At 40.1% G+C, this 20,305-nt stretch overlaps 1 protein-coding gene across 1 annotated transcript in view; it reads right to left on the bottom strand.

Annotated features, from left to right (window-relative positions):
• The window catches only part of LOC121886186 (NACHT, LRR and PYD domains-containing protein 12-like), a 281,314-nt gene extending 262,743 nt beyond the window's left edge, over positions 1 to 18,571 (bottom strand). The window contains exons 1-8 of the mRNA XM_042396122.1: positions 18,309 to 18,571; positions 18,042 to 18,143; positions 17,824 to 17,958; positions 17,601 to 17,714; positions 15,025 to 15,103; positions 14,635 to 14,863; positions 11,157 to 12,960; positions 10,874 to 11,041 (exon numbers count right to left, since the gene is read on the bottom strand). Of these exons, the coding sequence (XP_042252056.1) occupies positions 10,874 to 11,041; positions 11,157 to 12,960; positions 14,635 to 14,863; positions 15,025 to 15,103; positions 17,601 to 17,714; positions 17,824 to 17,958; positions 18,042 to 18,130 (2,618 nt within the window). The 5' untranslated portion in view covers positions 18,131 to 18,143; positions 18,309 to 18,571. The remainder of the gene's footprint in view (positions 1 to 10,873; positions 11,042 to 11,156; positions 12,961 to 14,634; positions 14,864 to 15,024; positions 15,104 to 17,600; positions 17,715 to 17,823; positions 17,959 to 18,041; positions 18,144 to 18,308) is intronic.
• Between the last annotated feature and the right edge of the window lie 1,734 nt (positions 18,572 to 20,305).

Genomic DNA, 20,305 nt, shown 5'->3' on the forward strand with positions numbered 1-20,305 from the left:
AGCCACAAATGGATGTTATGACATGAATACTTCATCTCCATGATAGAAAGAAGAAGATGTCAGATAACATGAGTCAGATACAGCTTCTCTCTCTCTGTCTCTTTGGTTGCTAATTTCATCTCTGATGGTTAAATGTCTCTCTGTGTGGCTGCTGTGTGAATTTATCTCCTTAACAAGAATGCAGCAGAGATCATATAATGTGTTGTGGGTAGTTTGCTTGTTGAAGTTACAGTGAGATGTCTGGACTCACTCATTCATTTGGAATCGATCCCGTTTTTAATTGAGTGGTTGTTCAGTCTCCTGTTGATGTTGTGTGATTAGTGAATGAGTGTGCAGGAGGTCTGGCTGCTTGTTTCTGACAGTTTCTTCAGTTGGTTTTTAAGCTGAGTCTATATTGAGTAATAAGCTTAAAGTAACTAGAATAACAAGTGTTAACATGTCAACTTTGTAGACTAAATTTTGTATGTTGTGCACATAGATCAGAGTGTGTAAGTCGTGCATTTGATACGTGCATCAATACTTTCTGATGTGAACCTACACTTAGATCTGTAAATGTTTTTAGTGTTCAGCACTGATCTGTTCCTGTATCACATCATAAGCTTTGTGGTACTTTATATATTTCTGTATACTAAGAAAATACACAGGAAACACGTGTAAATCATGTGATATGTTGTCTGTTTCTGATGAGAATATAAATCTGTTGTAACAATAGAACAATACTATAAATTTGAATTTCGCTTTGTTGGTAAAATGACACATTCTGAACCACTCCATGGCTTAAATGAGCTCTTCTTTGTTTAGATACAATATGTATATGCTATGTCTTCACCACTCAGGGGGTTTTGTTTTTGAAAGCCCCACCCCTCCGATTTCATCAGGTAGAGACAATGATATAGTTTGATGCAGTTTGTTGTAAGATTCCATGTTGGTTTTCCTCCTGTCCTCCCCAATTTTGTGAGTCACCAGCCGCCACTGGTTCACATCATATGGGATGGATGGTAGAGGCGGGAAAGATTCTCATGTTTACAACTTGCCAGCGTTCATGTCACAGAACAAATCAAGACGGTTGCATGATTACAAAGTTGGTGGAATGAGGCTCAAAAATACTGTTATTGACAATAATCCACCATATCCAGTAAATATCAGAGCTTTCAGCTTTTCCACTTCATAATTACCACTTGAATGTTGACCTGAATTCTATTTACAAGTCAGAATCTCATAATTAGCATCATTGTTTCCATGGTTACGTATTCATTTTGCTCCATTGTTTGTTTGTAATACATTATTCTGGTGTATATATTCAGGGCTGTAGCCAGGATTTTAGAAATACCCACAATACAACAACACATATAATATATTATTATTATTTTTACCTTTTTAAAAACAATCAAAACATCTTCATAGATTGGTCAACTGCTTCATTTACTCTTTAAACTCTTACTGTTGTTCTGACATCTTTCCTCTAACTGGCCAACGTCGACGTCTCTCACTGCTTCTGCCAATGTTAGTCTCCTCACTTTGCCAAAGCCTTTACCGAGGCCTGTGTGTATCTATATCTATATATATATATATACATATATCTGATTGATGTTTGATGGATGTTTTTTGTGTGTAAACATTGTTCAGGAATGTTTCTAAAATACACATATTTACCTGTTGAAATGTCATTTTCTGTATTTGCTGTGAAAGGGGAAAGTTAAGGGACATTTTGGGAAACTTTTAAATCTTTTGGGTATTTTTTTAATTTAGAAATTCTTTATATTTTCTTTATTGCTGAAAAATATATGAAGTATTTAAAACAAATGAATTTTTATAAATACAAACATATTATTGCTTTTCTTGTTTATTTTGGGGCCGTTTTGGGTTTTAAGACAGATCAAAGTTTAATTTTCCTTGACAGCGGTTTGGAAAAGCAGTTAATATTTCTGAGCTTCTGTACGACTGTTGGACAGATTCAGTTTTGTCTTGTTGACTCAAATATTTGAATTCCTTTGATTATTTCCTGGGCAGAGAGAAAGTTCAGCTGCTTCAGACCAATAAAGTCTGAGTCTCCAGATGTGTTTAAAGTTTGAATTTCATGTTTCACACTTACTAAACGTTTTCTCTTCACTTTAATAACCAGGCCGTAACATATTACACATTATTACATAATAATCACAATATTCCTCCACAACAACGTGGAGCTGCAAGTATCACAACACAAACTGCAGAGATGCAGGACTCCGAGTCTTTATTACAGCAGGAAACACGTTTCTTCAACCTGCAGCAGCTGTTTCATCACAAACCAGCAGCTTACAAGTTATTCAATTATACATTATGATTCATGTGGAGTCGTGTTTCTGTCCAGCTGGACGCTTCACTACGACTGCTGAGAGGCGGGAAAGATTCCCAAGTTTACAACTCGCCAGCGTTCATGTCACACAACAAATCAAGACGGCTGCATGATTACAAAGTTGGTGGAATGAGGCTCAAAAATACTGTTATTGACAATAATCCACCATATCCAGTAAATATCAGAGCTTTCAGCTTTTCCACTTCATAATTACCACTTGAATGTTGACCTGAATTCTATTTACAAGTCAGAATCTCATAATTAGCATCATTCCAATATGATATGAACGCAGCATAAAAGCAGCCACACTCCAGCTGCTGAGCCTCAGCCTTCACCATTAGAGGTGTTCATTTAACCAGCCAATAGGAGGCCTGTTGTTCTGACCATCATTTGTCATGTGATCTCTAAATAAGTGAAGGAATCAGGTAACACAGTTACTATGAAACTACTAGAAGAACTACAACTAAACATTGTGAAGATCCCATTCCCATTATCCCATTACAGTTCAAGCCTTTCTAATACACTAACAACAGAAAACAACAACAACTGGACTCAGTTTATCATTTGATTCATTTTACAAACAAACTGTCAATCATGTGGAAACCATGTTTACATTTACAAGCAGTGAGAGATCATGTTGGTACTAAATACCATCAGCTGTGTGTGATCCTGTACAGACTGAACTATCTGGTCAGCAGTGAGAAAGTTTCTCTAACAGGAGGAGACTCTTCCTCCTCCAGACCACACAGAGACACTGAGGAACCAAACCAGTTAGACCAGTAGACCCCAAACCCAGCACACAGAGGCTGAGTGAATGTGGTGTTGAAGGTGTGGAGGTGGATCAGTGTGTCAGAGGAGACTCTGTAGAAGGACAGAGTGCCAGCAGGACAGTCCACATACACTGCTACTCTGTTAGAGACAGAGGAGGAGGAGGAGGAGATGGATGTTTGTCTCTTATTGTGCCAGACAGAGAAACGACCATCAGAGCAGATCAGACTCCAGGACTGATCATTAAATCCAAACAAACAGTCTTCACTGTCTCCTTTCCTGTTGATTCCTCTGTAACTCACTGATATATCAACTTTTCCTCTCCACTCGACCTCCCAGTAACAGCGACCAGTCAGATCATTTCTACACAGCAGCTGACGGTCATCAAATCTGTCTGGATGATCAGGATATGGCTGAACCTCCCACACACGTGTCACCTTCCTGTTGTTGTCAGACAGTTTGAGGTTTGTGTTTACTGTGTTTGGATCCAGTGTGAGTCGACAGAAATCTGATGGAGAGAACGAGACACAATACAGCTGCAGTTATTGATCTATCATCTGTTTGATGATGACATCATCTTCATCCTCAGTAGGATGTGAATGAGCTTTGTTTTGATGAATGAAATGAAAAACACACTTACACTTCCTCAGACCTGGTGTCAACCATCGGACTCCAGCAGGCTGCAGCCTGAAAGGAGGAGGGGGGTCAGAGCAGCACGTTCTCTTTCAGCATGCAAACATGGACATGACATCACTCTAGAAAAAGTCCTCACCTGAGAGCGTCCACCTGTCTGTCCTCACCTGAGAATGTCCACCTGTCTGTCCTCACCTGAGAGTGTCCACCTGTGTGTCTTGATTCTCAATCAATTCTCCATCAATACATTGATAGATTAGGTTCTAGATTGATGTTTTTCTCAAAGAAAAAAAGTGAATCAAATGTAAACATTTAGTATCAATATCAAGCTGAGTGAGATTTATGTTCCTTTAGTTCAGTCAACAGGAAACCAAAGCAGCTCTGAGACAAAGGATCAAATAAATACTTCATATAAAATAAAAATGATTGCCAAGATAAACTGCTGAGTGCAAAACTTCAAATGATAAAATCACGTAAACGACAGCTGCCTGCTACATTTAGCTGCAACGTGCAAACAAGAAAATTGATCAAATTGGTCGAACTGATCACTATAAGCAGGGTCTCATTTATAATCGTTGCGTAAAAAAGAAAGAGGCTGAAAGAGGCGACGCCACTTCCCACAAAGTTATGATCTATAAAAACAAACTTGTTGGGAGAATGTGTGCAGCTGTACGTAAACTCTGAGCAGGCGTACCAACATTTACAAGACGGGAAATCATCGACAGATGGTGAGGTGGTGAATTAAAGCCAGATGTATAATAATCCTCTCACACATTTAATCTCACTTCATATCAAACATTAATTATTGATCCACGTTATCATGAACATTCAAACCAGCAGTGTTATCTGTACTGGGGCTTGCAGTCAGCCGTAATTATTCCATAAACATCTTTCAATATGAAAAGATATAAAACAAGTCAGATCTTAAAGTCAACGTTTCATCAGCGCTGTCTCACCCGGAGCAGCAGCTGCTGAAATGAACGATGTCAGGATGTGGCAGGATTCTGCAAAGTCTGGCTTTACTTTCTCTGATAGTAGCTCAGTGTGAATATACTGATTCATTTTCACCTCAGACACGTTAACTAACCGATGAAATTATCATCATCCATTGTAGAAATCCAAGATGACATCAATAACTTAAACAAACGTAACTAAAACATATTTGCAGGACAGAGTGTTGATAGATGTTTAATGTTTGGTTATACTGTGCATATATCAGCAGGTATGAGTTTAGTTCCCGTGTAGTTTATGTGTGTTGTTAAGCGCAGAGACACTGGAGACACCGCGGTGGCTGCCACACACACTCACCGCCACATCTTCACCACCTGCACTCACTGTGTCAGTTAGAGAAACACCTGTATGTCAATATCAACCACTACAGTGTTTATTGTACAGTAGATATTGAGTGTGTGGTGTAAAAACGACTCATACTGGTTAACTGGGAGCTGGCCCGCTGCAGGGTAACATTTAACCAGAGATGTCTGACTTTACCATAAGTTGTTTATGCTTGTTTTGGTTACACACATAAGTTCAAGACGTCTGAAAACGTGGAAATAAAACGGTAAAAGTCCGTTCATGGCTGCTGCGGTCCCTCCTCTGCTGCTGCTGAGCGCAAGTGACGTGGGCGGGTCCGATACGCTGACTCTCGACACTGATTGGTCAGGTGTCTAAAGACAAAGAGACTGATTGGTGCGTTGAAAGAGACACATGAACATCAATATTCATGAAGGCTTTTGCATCGACCATTTAGGGTTGAATGTGGGCGCGTGGAGGCGGGACATGAGGCTGATCTACGTGCGCACATTTCCACGGTGATCTATGAAGGGAAATATACGCGCTTACATGCGCACGTTAACTTTTAGCGTGGATCCTGTTTAATAAATGAGACTCCAGATGATTATTATAAACGATTTCTTTTCTCTTTTTCTTCATTTCTCGTGCAGATTATCATCTAATTGACATTTCTATATTTATGACATGAATGTAAAGTAATGAAACAGGCAGCTTCACTATTTACTGGATATTATTGACTGTTTAAACACTGATCAGCTGTTTAAACGCTTGTTGTTTCGCTGCTGCATCTCATTGGCTCGTTTTTGGCAGTTTGTCATAAACTTGAAGGAGACGATTTTCATTGAGATAAAATGACTCGTTCCGTCCTCAGGTTTGGAGCATTTTAACTGAAGCATATTTTTTACTGATGATAAACTGATTTTCAGTCTTATTGTTATTTCTGCCTGTTTGCTGAGGTCTTATCTGCTCAGTATTAAAAAGTCTAAACAAACTAATACTCCAGTATGACAGCTACATCACAGACTCATAATCCTCAGTTTTATTCATTTCTACTGTAGTTTGTTTTCTTAATGATCTCAAAGCTTTTACTCTACTTGTGAAAAAGGCAATGTTAATGATTAACAGTGTTGCAACAACCCGGCCTTTGTTATCTGAAATTTACAGTAGAAGTTCACGTCTCTGCATTTCATTTCTGACTGCCATGAAGGTTTCCTCTTTCTCACTTCAAAACAAAAGTAGAAAAGTTATTTTTACCTTTTTAAAAACAATCAAAACATCTTCATAGATTGGTCAACTGCTTCATTTACTCTTTAAACTTACTGTTGTTCTGTCATCTTTCCTCTAACTGGCCAACGTCGACGTCTCTCACTGCTTCTGCCAATGTTAGTCTCCTCACTTTGCCAAAGCCTTCACCGAGGCCTGTGTGTATCTATATCTATATCTATATACATATATCTAGACGTATATATGAAGACATTTCTATAAAGAGCTTTCTTTCAGTACTTTGTTACAGTTTTCTACATTTGACTGACTGTCCACCAACATTTTCCATCATTTCAGACGCTGCTATTCTCCTCCTGCCCACCGGTTGTCCTTATTGTGTTCCTACTTTCTCTGTTCACCTGACCTTTGACCTGCCTGCAGACATGATCCTCATGACCTCATTATCCAGAGAGTTAATACTGTAGAGCTGCACAGCACCCTAGTCATTAGCCAGTGTGTATCACGTCCCTTTTGTTCTGCCTGAGTCGACACTAGTTATTTTATTGTCTTAACTTTTTATTGCTTTGTAACATTTGTTTTAAAATTCTATATAAAGAAATAACTACATTATTATTATTATTATTATCATCATTATTATTAACCCTTTACCTGTTGAACCTGTTGTTGTTATCTTACTTTTTATTTTCCTATCTTTTACTTTTTTCCTTGTTTTTCCTCCTTCTTTCTATCTCCTCTCTTCCATATTCCTGCGTTTCTCATATTCATATGCACAGCTTCCATCCTGTCTCTATTGTTCTTTATCTGTCGTTCTACTTTTCCCTTTTTATTTCCCTTTTCCTTCGAATTTCTTTTATTTTTCCCTCCAATTCTCTGCTTTTCCTGTTTACTTGTCTGTTGCTATTATTTCTCACTGCCTTTCCTTCACTCTTTATGTTCTTCCTTCTTCTCTCCCTTTTTACATCTGCCACTAACAATTTAGGATTTATTATTTCCTTTCTACTCGTTATAGAAAACACAGTGACAATACAGATTTAATGGATCAGGTTTGTTTACAGTGTATGCCATGTACCAGGCACAACCAAGTTCTACTCAAACTAAATTTACACAATTTATTCCAGTTCCTGCAACGGCACATTGTTCCAGAGGATAAATTATTACTTTATACTTTTAAGTTGCAGTTTGAAATTAAGAAAAAAAAAAGTTACAACAAGTTGTTGTAAATATTGAAACCAAGATGTAGCCTGTTGTTATTGTCTAGGTGGAGTATTATTTCTCTTTCAATTACAAAGTAAATATACTTAAATAGTACAAGTTAAAAAAAGTAAAACGTACTCAGAAAAACACACAAATATCTACCAAGTTTAATCTCAAACAATAATTTATTTCTCTGTTAAGAAATCTAAACATCTGTTGAGGGATATAAGTTATAACTGCTGTCGACCTACCTCTGAAGAATGTAGAATAAAGGTTTCACAAATCTGAAACTGTGTTTTAATGAGTCTCTGGAGTCTCTGTGTTAATCTAGTCCAGATCTGACAGGTCTAAGTATAGTGATCTCTGATCTGGACCCGGTCTAATGTGGTCTGGACCTGGTCTAATGTGATCTGGACCTGGTCTAATGTGGTTTGACCTGGTCTGATGTGATCTGGACTTGGTCTAATGTGTTCTGGACCTGGTCTGATGTGGTCTGGACCTGGTCTGATGTGATCTGGACCTGGTCTGATGTGATCTGGAACTGGTCTAATGTGGTCTGGACCTGGTCTAATGTGGTCTGGAACTGGTCTAATGTGATCTGGACCTGGTCTAATGTGATCTAGACCTGGTCTAATGTGGTCTGGACCTGGTGTAGTGTGATCTGGACCTGGTCTAATGTGGTCTGGACCTGGTCTAATGTGGTCTGGACCTGGTGTAGTGTGATCTGGACCTGGTCTAATGTGGTCTGGACCTGGTCTAATGTGGTCTGGATGTTAACAAGCAGTGAAATTGTCCTTTATTAGTTTTCACAAATTTAATAAAGGGATTGAGATCATTAAGAAAACAAACTACAGTAGAAATGAATAAAACGGAGGATTATGAGCCTGTGATGTAGCTGTCATACTGGAGTATTAGTTTGTTTAGACTTTTTAATGCTGAGCAGATAAGACCTCAGCAAACAGGCAGAAATAACAATAAGACTGAAAAATCAGCTTACCGTCATTATGGAGAGAGATTTGTTTCATGATTTGTGTGAACAGATCAACAATCTGTGTGTAAATGTGTAATCTGTAAATATAAACACTTTCCACAAATACATAAACAGATTTGTAAACTCACAAAAATATTTTGCAAATATAAAACAGATCTGCAAATACACAAACAAACCCCACAAATAAAACAATATCTGTGAATACATTTAATTATGTATAATGTCTGTCTATACATGGGAGTCTCCACCTGTCTGGTCGTACCTGAGAGTGTCCACCTGTCTGTCCTCACCTGAGAGTGTCCACCTGTCTGTCTATACCTGAGAGTGTCCACCTGTCTGTCTGTACCTGAGAGTGTCCACCTGTCTGTCTATACCTAAGAGTGTCCACATGTCTGTCCATACCTGAGAGTGTCCACCTGTCTGTCTATACCTAAGAGTGTCCACCTGTCTGTCTATACCTGAGAGTGTCCACCTGTCTGTCCGTACCTGAGAGTGTCCACATGTCTGTCCATACCTGAGAGTGTCCACCTGTCTGTCCATACCTAAGAGTGTCCACCTGTCTGTCCATACCTGAGAGTGTCCAGTCTCCAGTGTGGATCCTTCAGTCCAGCAGACAGCAGCTTCTCTCCTGAGGCTCCTGGATGATTGTAGCTCAGATCAAGCTCTCTCAGATGGGAGGGGTTGGAGCTCAGAGCTGAGGCCAGAGAAGCACAGCCTTCCTCTGTGATCAGACATCCTGACAGCCTGCAGACACAAAACAACACAACTTAACACCTCCAGTCACTACTTAACAATTCAAATGGTCCACAGCTGTAAGGCTCTTATTATGAAGTAGCTACAGTCTACTGTAACCTTAGTAAACATGATGTTGGCAACTGCTAACTAGGGATATGTGGAGAGCCCAGTATTTGTATTTGTATCTGTATTTGTTGAGGCAGCAAAATTATTTGTACTTGTATTTGAATAAAAGTGGAAAGAGGCTTAAAAATCCTGTTTTTGTTTTTATTACGCTTTTAATTTTAGAAAATTAAAGTGTTACAATAAGTATTCATGAATAAACTAGTATGGTTTTTCACTTTTTCTTTCTTTCTTCCCGAAAACAAATACTTTTTGAAATATCTGTATGAAAAAAACATTTGTAAAAAACCCACTATTTGTGCTTTGCCAAATAATGTATTTGTATTTGGGCACACCCCTACTGCTAAGTCTTCACTGCATAAGAACAGGTCTAAATAAAAGAATAGAAAAAGTAGAAACAGCCACAGTGAGCTGATTAGATGAAGGGCTGCAGGTGACAGACTGACTACAGTTTGTAAGAACATCAAACATCCAACATGTCACAGAGATAAATGACTCCGTCTCAGATGCTCACAGTCGAATACAGAACAGGAATCCCAACTAATGTGGTATATACGGTCTGAACGTTGTGGAAATAAAAGTAAAAACTAACAGTAAGGAAACATTTCTGACTCCCTCACTCAGTTTCAGTAACATCCAGAGTTTTAAGGTTGTTTGAAACAAAATAAGAATTAAATGATGGATAACCACAGCTGGGGTGAACTGTCATACACCATGGCGAGTAAAAATTATGATCATCAAAAACTGTTCACTGGCTAACTGTATGTATTTTACTTTGGGCCAGTTACACAGTTCTTCATTCAGTTTATGAATCTTAAAACTCCTCTCTGGTATTTCAGGTTCCAACACCAGAGACAGAACAAAACTAATGAAAATATGTTTAAAGAAAGTTATTCACAGGGTCTAAACACACAACTGGTCTGAAGATAATTTGAGTAGAGAAAATGTCCAGGTGTCTACTCATATAAATCACAGTTTAAATGGTGATCAGTTGAACAGGTTGATGAATCCTGACCTGAGAGTTTTCAGTGTGCAGTGTGGACTCTCCAGTCCAGCAGACAGCAGCTCTAATTCCTGCAGGTTGTTGTTACTTAGGTCAAGCTCTCTCAGACTAGAAGACTGGGAGCTGAGAACTGAGGACAGAACTTCAAGACTTCTCTTTGAGAGGTTACAGTCAGTCAGTCTGGAAAGTGAATAATGAACAACAAGACAAATAACATTTGTGCTAAAATAAGGCTAAACTTCGATGATATAACACTATCTTTGGTGTTCTGTTCAAAACCAGTCGGAGATGTGACAGTTAATAATCAATCAATCGGAATAAACAGTAATTTGGTAACATAAATAACATGGTATCAAAACATGATGAGCCTCTTTATATATATCAAGGATGATATCTGTGTGCTGGACAGCACATGAACCTAAAGTTGAGAAACATGTCAGATTTTCTACACTGTGAAATTTAAAATCCTGATGAAGAGGAGATTCTGAAATACTGACATGAGAGAGGCAGTTTAAACTGTACGGTGTTTATAGTTTAAAGAAATATCTCAAACCAGTTGAGACAAACATGAGCTTACCTGAGAGTTTCCAGTCTGCAGTGTGGACTCTCCAGTCCAGCAGACAGCAGTTCTAATTTCTGCAGGTTGTTGTTACTCATGTCAAGCTCTCTCAGACTAGAGGACTGGGAGCTGAGAACTGAGGACAGGGCTGCACAGCTTCTCTCTGAGAGGTTACAGCCATTCAGTCTGTAGAATACATTTGGAAAAAATATTTAATAAATCATCATTAGAAAAAAATCTGTCTGAATATCTTTGCAATAAATCAATCAATAAATCAATAAATAACTATTTGTGCACTTACAGAGCTTTGTTGGAGGCTTTGACCACTGGCAGCAGCCTCAGAAGAACCTCCTCTGAAGCAGAGTATTTCTCCAGGTCAAACATGTCCAGATCTTTTTCTGATGACAGTAAGGTGAAGACCAGAGCTGACCACTGAGCAGGAGACAGTTTCTTTGTGGAGAGAGTTCCTGAACTCAGATACCACTGGATCTCCTCCACCAGAGAATCATCATTCAGTTCATTCAGACAGTGGAACAGATTGATGCTTCTCTCAGCAGACAGATTCTCACTGATCTTTTTCTTGATGTACTTGACTGTTTCCTGATTGGTCTGTGAGCTACTTCCTCTCTGTGTCAGAAGACCTCGTAGGAGAGTCTGATTGGTCTGCAGTGAAAGACCCAGGAGGAAGCGGAGGAACAAGTCCAGGTGTCCATTTGGACTCTTTAGGGCCTCGTCCACAGCACTCTGGTAGAGATGTTTCTCTGCAGATTTGTCTTCTCTTGTTTCAGACTTCTGGGATGTTGTTTGTTCCTCTGCCAGCAGATTGACTCCAGAGTTGATGAATGTCAGATGGACATGAAGAGCAGCCAGAAACTCCTGAACACTCAGATGGACGAAGCAGAACACCTTGTCCTGGTACAGCCCTCTCTCCTCTTTAAAGATCTGTGTGAACACTCCTGAGTACACTGAGGCTGCTCTGATATTGATGCCACACTCTGTCAGGTCTGATTCATAGAAGATCAGGTTGCCTTTCCGCAGCTGTTTAAAAGCCAGTTTTCCCAGAGACTCAATCATATTCCTGCTCTCTGCATTCCAGTGTGGATCTGTCTCAGCTCCTCCATCATACTTGAAGTTCTTCAGTTTGGACTGAACCACCAGGAAGTGGATGTACATCTCAGTCAGGGTCTTGGGCAGCTCTCCTCCCTCTCTGCTTTTCAACACATCCTCCAGAACTGTAGCAGTGATCCAGCAGAAGACTGGCATGTGGCACATGATGTGGATGCTTCTTGGTGTCTTGATGTGGGAGATGATTGTGCTGGCCTGCTTCTCATCTCTGAATCTCTTCCTGAAGTACTCCTCCTTCTGTGGGTCAGTGAACCCTCTGACCTCTGTCACCATGCCGACACACTCAGAAGGGATCTGATTGGCTGCTGCAGGTCGTGTGGTTATCCAGAGGCGAGCAGAGGGGAGCAGTTTCCCCCTGATGAGGTTTGTCAGCAGCACATCTACTGAGGTGGACTCTGTAACATCAGTCAGGATCTTATTGTTGTGGAAGTCCAGAGGAAGTCGACACTCATCCAGACCGTCAAAGATGAACACAACCTGGAAGTCTTCAAACCTGCAGATTCCTGCTTCTTTGGTTTCAGTAAAGAAGTGATGAACAAGTTCCACCAAGCTGTACTTTTTCTCTTTCAGCACATTCAGCTCTCTGAAAGTGAATGGAAATGTGAACTGTATGTCCTGGTTGGCTTTGTCTTCAGCCCAGTCCAGAGTGAACTTCTGTGTTAAGACTGTTTTCCCAATGCCAGCCACTCCCTTTGTCATCACTGTTCTGATTGGTTCATCTATTCCAGGTGAGGCTTTAAAGATGTCTTCTTGTCTGATGGTTGTTTCTGGTCTGTCTGGTTTCCTGGTTGCTGTTTCAATCTGTCTGACCTCATGTTCATCATTGACCTCTGCAGTCCCTCTCTCTGTGATGTAGAGCTCTGTGTAGATCTGATTCAGAAGGGTTGGGTTTCCTGCTTTAGCAATCCCCTCAAACACACACTGGAACCTCTTCTTCAGGTTAGACTTGAGTTTACGTTGACACCTGCCAGCAGGAGTCCCTGAATGAACACACAAGAAATAAGATCAATGAATGAAGTATGAAGCAAATATTTCAGTGTTTCATTTCCCCAAAGACTTCAGAAGATCTTTAGTTAAAACCACCTTCAAACATTTCTCCATGGTGGGCTCCAGGGAGCTATGAGCCAAATCAAATCATCCACATCTCCCCTTGAATCTCTTCCTGCAACCTTTGTAAATCTGTTTTTTGCCACCTAGCAGATGATATACTTACCATTGTTAACTGTTCGCTCCAGACTGAATCTTTCTTCATTCATTAAAGACCTCTGTTATTAGACCTATTACAACACAAAAATCTTGACCCTGCTATTTTAAGCAACTATTGACCCATTTTAAACATTAGTAACATAATCGAGAAGGTTGTTTATCTTCTGGCTTCCAGCATCTTCACAACACTGAAACAGCTCTCGTCAAGATTATTAATGACTCTTATCACTGATGCAAAACATCTTTTTGTGCTGGTTAAGCTTGATCTGTGCTCCGTTTTCAATACTGTCGACCTTAACATTTTATTAAAAGACTCGAGAGCTAGGTTGGCCTGTCCGACACTCTACCACAATGGTTCAAATCTGTCACTGGACTGTCACAGTTTCTCTGGGTAAATTCAGCTCTAACAGATCTGACATGCTGTATGGAGTCCACTTGGCTCTGTCATCAGAAAACACAAGATCAGTTATCATAGTTATGCAGATGATACCCAACTGTACATCTCACTGTCTCTGGATAACATTAACCTATTAGATTTACTGATCAACTGCTGGAAAGATATTGATCTCTGAATGTCAAAAAGCTTCCTGCAGCTGAACAGATACAAACATAAATCAGTGTTTGGTGTGAGAGCACAGAGGCAGCAGGTCCGCACCTACTTGGAGTCCAAGTCATTTACCATCACTGACCAAATCAACAACCTCAGAGTTATTATTGATGCTGATCTAAATCTTGACTCACACATTAGTAAAATCACCAAAACATCTTTCCAACATCTCAGAAATATCCTGAGAATCTGTAGTTTTATCTTTCAGGCAGATTCAGAGACTCTTGTCCATGTCTTTGTTACCAGCAGACTAGATTACTGTAACGTCTGTTTTACTGCTCGTCCTGCTGAATCCCTTCAACACCTCCAGTTTATCCAAAATGCAGCCGTCTGTATCTTGACTAGAACCAAAGAGCTGCTTCACTGGCTACCTGACCATTATAGAACTGGTCTATAAAGCACTAAATGGCCCCTGAATATATAAAGTATCTGACATGCTTCCATTTTATCAGCCAGGCAGAGCTCTCAGGTAACCAGGACAGTCTTCTTCTTTCCCAGAGTTCATTCCATCAGGTGACAGATTATTTATTGCTGACGCTCCTGAAGTATGAAACAGTCTGCAGATGATTTGTGGTTTGTTTTGTTTAGCTTTTAACTAGACTGTATGTGTGTGAACGTGTGTGTGTGTAATGTCTGCCTGTATCTAACCTCATTTTTACTGTTTTACTGTTTTATCACTCTATAAAACACTTTCAATTGTTCCTACAGTGATCTTGTGCTCTACAATTAAATTGACTGGACTAAGAGAATGAGTATATAAACATATTTCCCTCCATCTCCTGAGACGTCAGTAAATGTCTCATTTATCCATCATGTTAAATCTTTATAGAAATCGTCTTACCGCTCTGCAGACGGTCAGCCAGCTCCTCCTGCTTCATTCTCCTCAGGAAGTGCAGTGTGATCTTCAGAAATGCCTCTCTGCTGCTCCTCCTCTGCTCTTCCTCCTTACTGTCCAACACCTCCTCATCCTCCCTCTGACTCTCTAAGCATTCTGGGTAATTTGGACTCAGAACCTTCTGCATCTTCTTCAGCTCATTCTTCACAAAAGTGACGATGTTCTCCTCCAGCAGCTGGAACAGAATACTATATGAATGACACAATCAAACTGAAAATATGAAGCAAACATCAGATCCATGTTGGACAGACTGACAATCCACTGGTCTACAAAGTGCAGCCTGGAGATGATTGTGAACAGAATAGATGTAAAAGTAGTTGTTGTACATGTACAGACCATAAATATGGAGTCCAGGTGTGTTTGATGCTGCTGGGCAGACTGACCACTGGGAACCTCTGAGCTCTCCTGGTACACTCTGTGGAGGAATCATGAAGAATGAGCTCACATTGGGCTCTATTTTCCTGAAACAGGGCGCAGATCCAGATCCAGATCCAGATCCAGATCCAGATCCAGGTCTTAATTCCTGGCGTGTGGCGTGTGACCAAAACATTTTTACAATTTCTGCGACCATCAGCACTGGCTCACTCTGAGCTCAGCCAGGCGTAACATGGAGGAGAGACTGAATACATGAATAGTGGAGGAATGCAGTATATGCAGGTGGAGTCAGGTGGGCTTCAATAATGACCAATCACATGAGCTCCTCTCATCACCTTTAAACACAGCAGCAGGTGAAACGGTGAGAGAGGCTGAGTGAGAGAGAAGAGTTCACCTCTGTGAAGCAGCTGAAGCTCCAAAATACACCTTCAGGACTCCTCAAATATTAATATACATCAGTCCAAACATGCTGACAGTGGTAGAATGAAAATAAAGCTGATGTGTTCTCATGTGCTGCAGCTGCTGGAAAACCGGTGCAAACAATTCATACTGAATAATTAATACATTTAAACTCCACAGTTCTTATCCTCATCGTTATATTTGAAAGTCCTCATATATGCTTTCAATATCTATAAATAAACATCCAACACTGGGTTTGGAAATTAGCTGGTTAGTGTTTGAAAAGTGCACAAGTTCTATCAGTTTGTCCAAATATATAAATGATGAATGAAGGTGTCCACGCTGTGTAAAGTAAGCAGGACTGTGTTTAAACCTGTTTTAAAATGTTTTCACCAACATGTTTTATTTGTTCACAGCATATAAGATGTTGATGTAGGTCTACTCTGTTTGTTTGGCTATTTTACACACTGATTATATGGACACACGTCCACACGCAGAACTGATTACTGCTAATATTTACTTTACTGTAAGTGGTAAAACTGAAAGCTCACTGTAAAGATCCTCCTGGCATGACAGAAGAAATATTTTGATTCTCTGAACTGAGTTTGAACTTTTATTTAATAAAAATGTTTGGACAGATCTGATGGAGCTCAGGACGCATCCTGAGGACCGCCGCGGTACTTTAAACGATTTATTGTTAAACTCGGAATCTGTGAGCAACAGTTTTCCAGTCTGATGTTTAGAAAATGCAGAACATTAATCACCTTAGATCCTGATCGATCCTGTCGCCTCGTCAGAAGATTTTTGTGCACAGACGCACAAAAAGAAGACTTGCTCCTCAGGAAAACTGCATAAAGACTGTTTGGACCAGCTGGCCCTGAGCCTGTGAAAAATAGAGCCCATTATGTCTCCACACAGAGACGATCACAAGCTGAAGGTCCTTCAAGTGATGTTTGGATGTGAACAGAGACCCAGATGAGCCCTGCAGTGGTAAAGCTTTACTAGTCCTAGAGAGGCCCCTGAGAGCCCTGAACCTCCAACATGCCAGAAGCTCCGGCCCCAAGCAGAGCAGTAGAATAAGTCTGGGTTCAGTTCAGCCAGCGAGTGCAAGACGTGCTGCAGTTTGAGGACGATGCATCAAAGATCCTCCAGGTTGTAGTCAAAGCGGTGGACAGACAGCTTAAGTTATTGTAAGCTTTGCTAACACTGATTACAGCAACATAAAGCAACTCTACTGTCACTGATCACTGTTCATGACATTCAACTGTAATCAATCTGCATTAATGATCAACTGTTGTGTTAATATACCAATCATTTTAATGGATTTAACTAAGACTACTAAGGTTTCTAATATACTTTACATTACTGAGGTTTATTATCTGTTCTGCTGTTTAAAAGTGCAACAATTAAAAGTTAATTTATAATCAATGACCTCAGTTAAAGTGGTGCTGTTCCCAGTGTCTGTTCTGTTATTGATCATCATATAAAGTGAATGAGTTGACCACCTGACCCCAAACTGTATCTTCATTTATTGATCTGTCATTGTGGATTATAGAAATGTAAAAAAAGCTGTTTGGTTTAACTGATTTTGTTCCTTCATGTATGTTAATGAGGTGGACAAAATATTAGGAACACTAATCAATATAATACAGTCCAGTTCACCAGCAGCACTGCGAGCTCAATAATAAACATAAAGTAGAATTGATCATAAAGTTGTTGCATTAGGTTGAACTGGTGTTCCTAATAAAGTGTCCAGTGAATCTACATAAAATGAAACTTATGTCCATAAACCTGTTGCCCTGGTGCATGCTGGGAAGCTTTCCCACACACCTCCTGGACGCTACAGTATCTGAACCTCATTACGTCCTTCGTCTTTATTTTTCTGCTTTGCAGCTTTAGTCCATAAACAGTAACTCTACATTAAAGCTCCTTTCAGAGGGAGGTGTTGACCATATGTGGCAATCTGGGGGCTCGTCTGTATGTAAATTAGTCTGAACGAGTACGTTTGATCAGCTCACATGTTCTTGTTGGTTTGAACTGGATCACAGGCTTTGATAAGTGAAGCCCCAGAAACAGCGTGTTCAACAGTCACAACATACATTCAGACATGAATCACAGACGTTTGACTGACAGCTTACTTCTGACCAGCAGGACGTCGTCCTTTAAAGTTAATAATAAGATCCTTTGAGTTGTCGCTCCTGAAGGACACACAGCTGGATGGAGGTCCAGGAGATTCTGGTCTCTGATGGATCCTGATCCAAAAACAGCAATGATACATTTATTAAAGGTCACATATTCAGTTACATTTCCTGTGATTAACATACTGCACAATTTATAGTTTTAATATTGACAACAACATACTTTTTATCAGATAAAGGATCTTGTTTAAAATGAACAACAGCATCCTTTGACCGGTCGCTCCTGAAGGACAAACAACTGGGTCCAGGTCCAGGTTCAGGTCTGAGTCCAGGTTCTGGTCTGTGCTGCTTCTTTGTTCTTCAACACAACACACACAGAGCTTTGAGTGTGAATAATGATGGTGGAGAACAGTGATGGACAGTTAGAGATCCTCATCTCACCTCTGAGCTTTGGTCTGGCTGTCATGTTCCCCACACAGAGAGCTTTTAGAGGGAGGGACTCCCTCCTCTCTGTCCTCACACTGATCCATAGCAGAGAAACACCTTCACACAAACACAACAACACATTATTTCTCATCATTCCTCTCAGTCACATGACAAACACACACAGCTGTTTCTAATATCCTCCACCCTTCATACAACCAACATGTGATCTAATAATCCATCTAAATATAATGACACTAAGTATTTGTGCTAATCAATACTTACCGCTGTCTCCCAGTCTGGAGACACTGGTATGGATGCTGCTGCTGTGTGACAGCCACAGCTGTTCATTAAAGTCAGAGGAAAGGAGTTACATTACACATCTATCAGCATCACACAGAGTCTGAAAGCTCCGGCCAGATTTAACCCCTTCCTCCACCACTGCCACACCCAGTCTCTATGTTGTAGATTAACTAGGATCACAAAACTCACGGTTCGGATCGTATCACGGATTTCAGTCACGGATCGGATCATTTTACGGATCAGCAAAAAAGAAAAAAAAGGGACAAATAAAACTTTGCTTTCCTTATTCTGTAAAACACTTACATCAAGGACCTTCTGCGCATGGTCTTAAATGAAAACAACATTCGAGATGTCCAATGTTTAAATAAAATCTTAAAATATATAAAATGTTCAATGGTCAGTTGTTAAATTAAATTGCAATATGAGGCCTGATACCTTCCTCTTTTAAACACGTTAGTGAATGAAACAGCTTCTGTCCACGTCATCAAACCTTGATGATAACTTAGAAACATGAACACACGTCTCGTCCTGCAGCTTGTTGAACGAGCCACCAAACATTCACCGCTAACGTCAGTTAGCAGCTAGATGCTAATCAGCTGCTCAGCTGCAGCACATCAAACATCATGTAAACAAACCTGCAGACGTCACTTCAGACCCGTTAGATGCTGGTTTGATCGTTGTTCTTCAAAATCCCTGTTAGCGACACGTTGTCTGCCCATGACTTGTACTTACAGCAGTTACAGCTGTTTGTCTTAAATGACACATCAAATTTTGCAGTTCACATGCGTGCCGAACTGTGCGGGGGCGATCCGTAACGGGGCTGAAGTTGGCATCCGATTCACAGCCTCCGATTGGGACGGGTCTAGGGGGGGGGGGGGGGGGGGGGACGTCAGCAAACAGGCAGAAATAACAATAAGACTGAAAATCAGTTTATAATCTGTAAAAAAATATGATACAGTTAAAATGCTCAAAATTTAGGACAACTGCACTCTACTGATCATTCTCATTTCATCTTCCCCGTATTTGTTCATTTTTTCATTTCATGAATTAGCTCGAAAATGACTGAACACCGGCATCTACAGGCGTTATGCCGGAAAATTCCACCCGGAAGCCAAGATCAGCCTCGTCGATCCGTACGGATCACGGACCATCTACGATCCGTTGCACCACTAATATTAAGATATTTTACCTGTTTTTACTTCTATGTTTGTACTTTTTATGGACTGTAACTCTGTTTTTACTCAGCATGTGACCCACATGTTCTCTGTGTTTCTCCTTGTAAATAACAAATAAAGTTATTTGAACTTGAAGCTGTCACTAATACAGACAGAGCAGCTTGTTGTTTTTCTCCACAAATTAGACAAATGTTGGAAGTTATTGATCTGTGAACACTGACTCAGTACTGTCAGCTGTTATTGGACACTTTGAACAGTGACGCTAAAATGAAGGAAAACTTCCACCGTGTTGATTTGTGTTGACTGTTAGTAGAGTTCTGAACTACAGATTTCTGCTGTTTCTACTGGAACTAAACTAACAAGATGAACAAAGAGTCATTCAAGAGTCAAACAGGGAAAACTGTCACAATAAAGTCACAATAAATACCTTTAGACGGAGAAAAGAAGCTGCAACACAACGAGAACAGAAAGAGGGCGTAAACTTCCAACAGGGAATAACCAGAGAGAGAGAGAGAGACATAGAGATTTGATTTTTAAACTCAACATTTATTATCCACTATGTACACTGTAAAAAAAAACGTAATACACTACATTAACACATACATAATATAATTACATATCAGGTATCAAAGTTACATCAGCACATGTCCAAAACTCAACTGTCCATCTATTACAGAGCAGAGCACCCCCCCATAACCCCAAATCAGCTGGAAAGTCTCCAGGTCATGAGCAGCTCTGTAAAAACTAAACTCTACCAGCAGTCTGGACTTCACCATTCTGACAAAAACAGGAACCACATCAACA

This window comes from Thunnus maccoyii, chromosome 19, assembly GCF_910596095.1.
Source record: "Thunnus maccoyii chromosome 19, fThuMac1.1, whole genome shotgun sequence".
NCBI classification, from domain to species: domain Eukaryota; kingdom Metazoa; phylum Chordata; class Actinopteri; order Scombriformes; family Scombridae; genus Thunnus; species Thunnus maccoyii.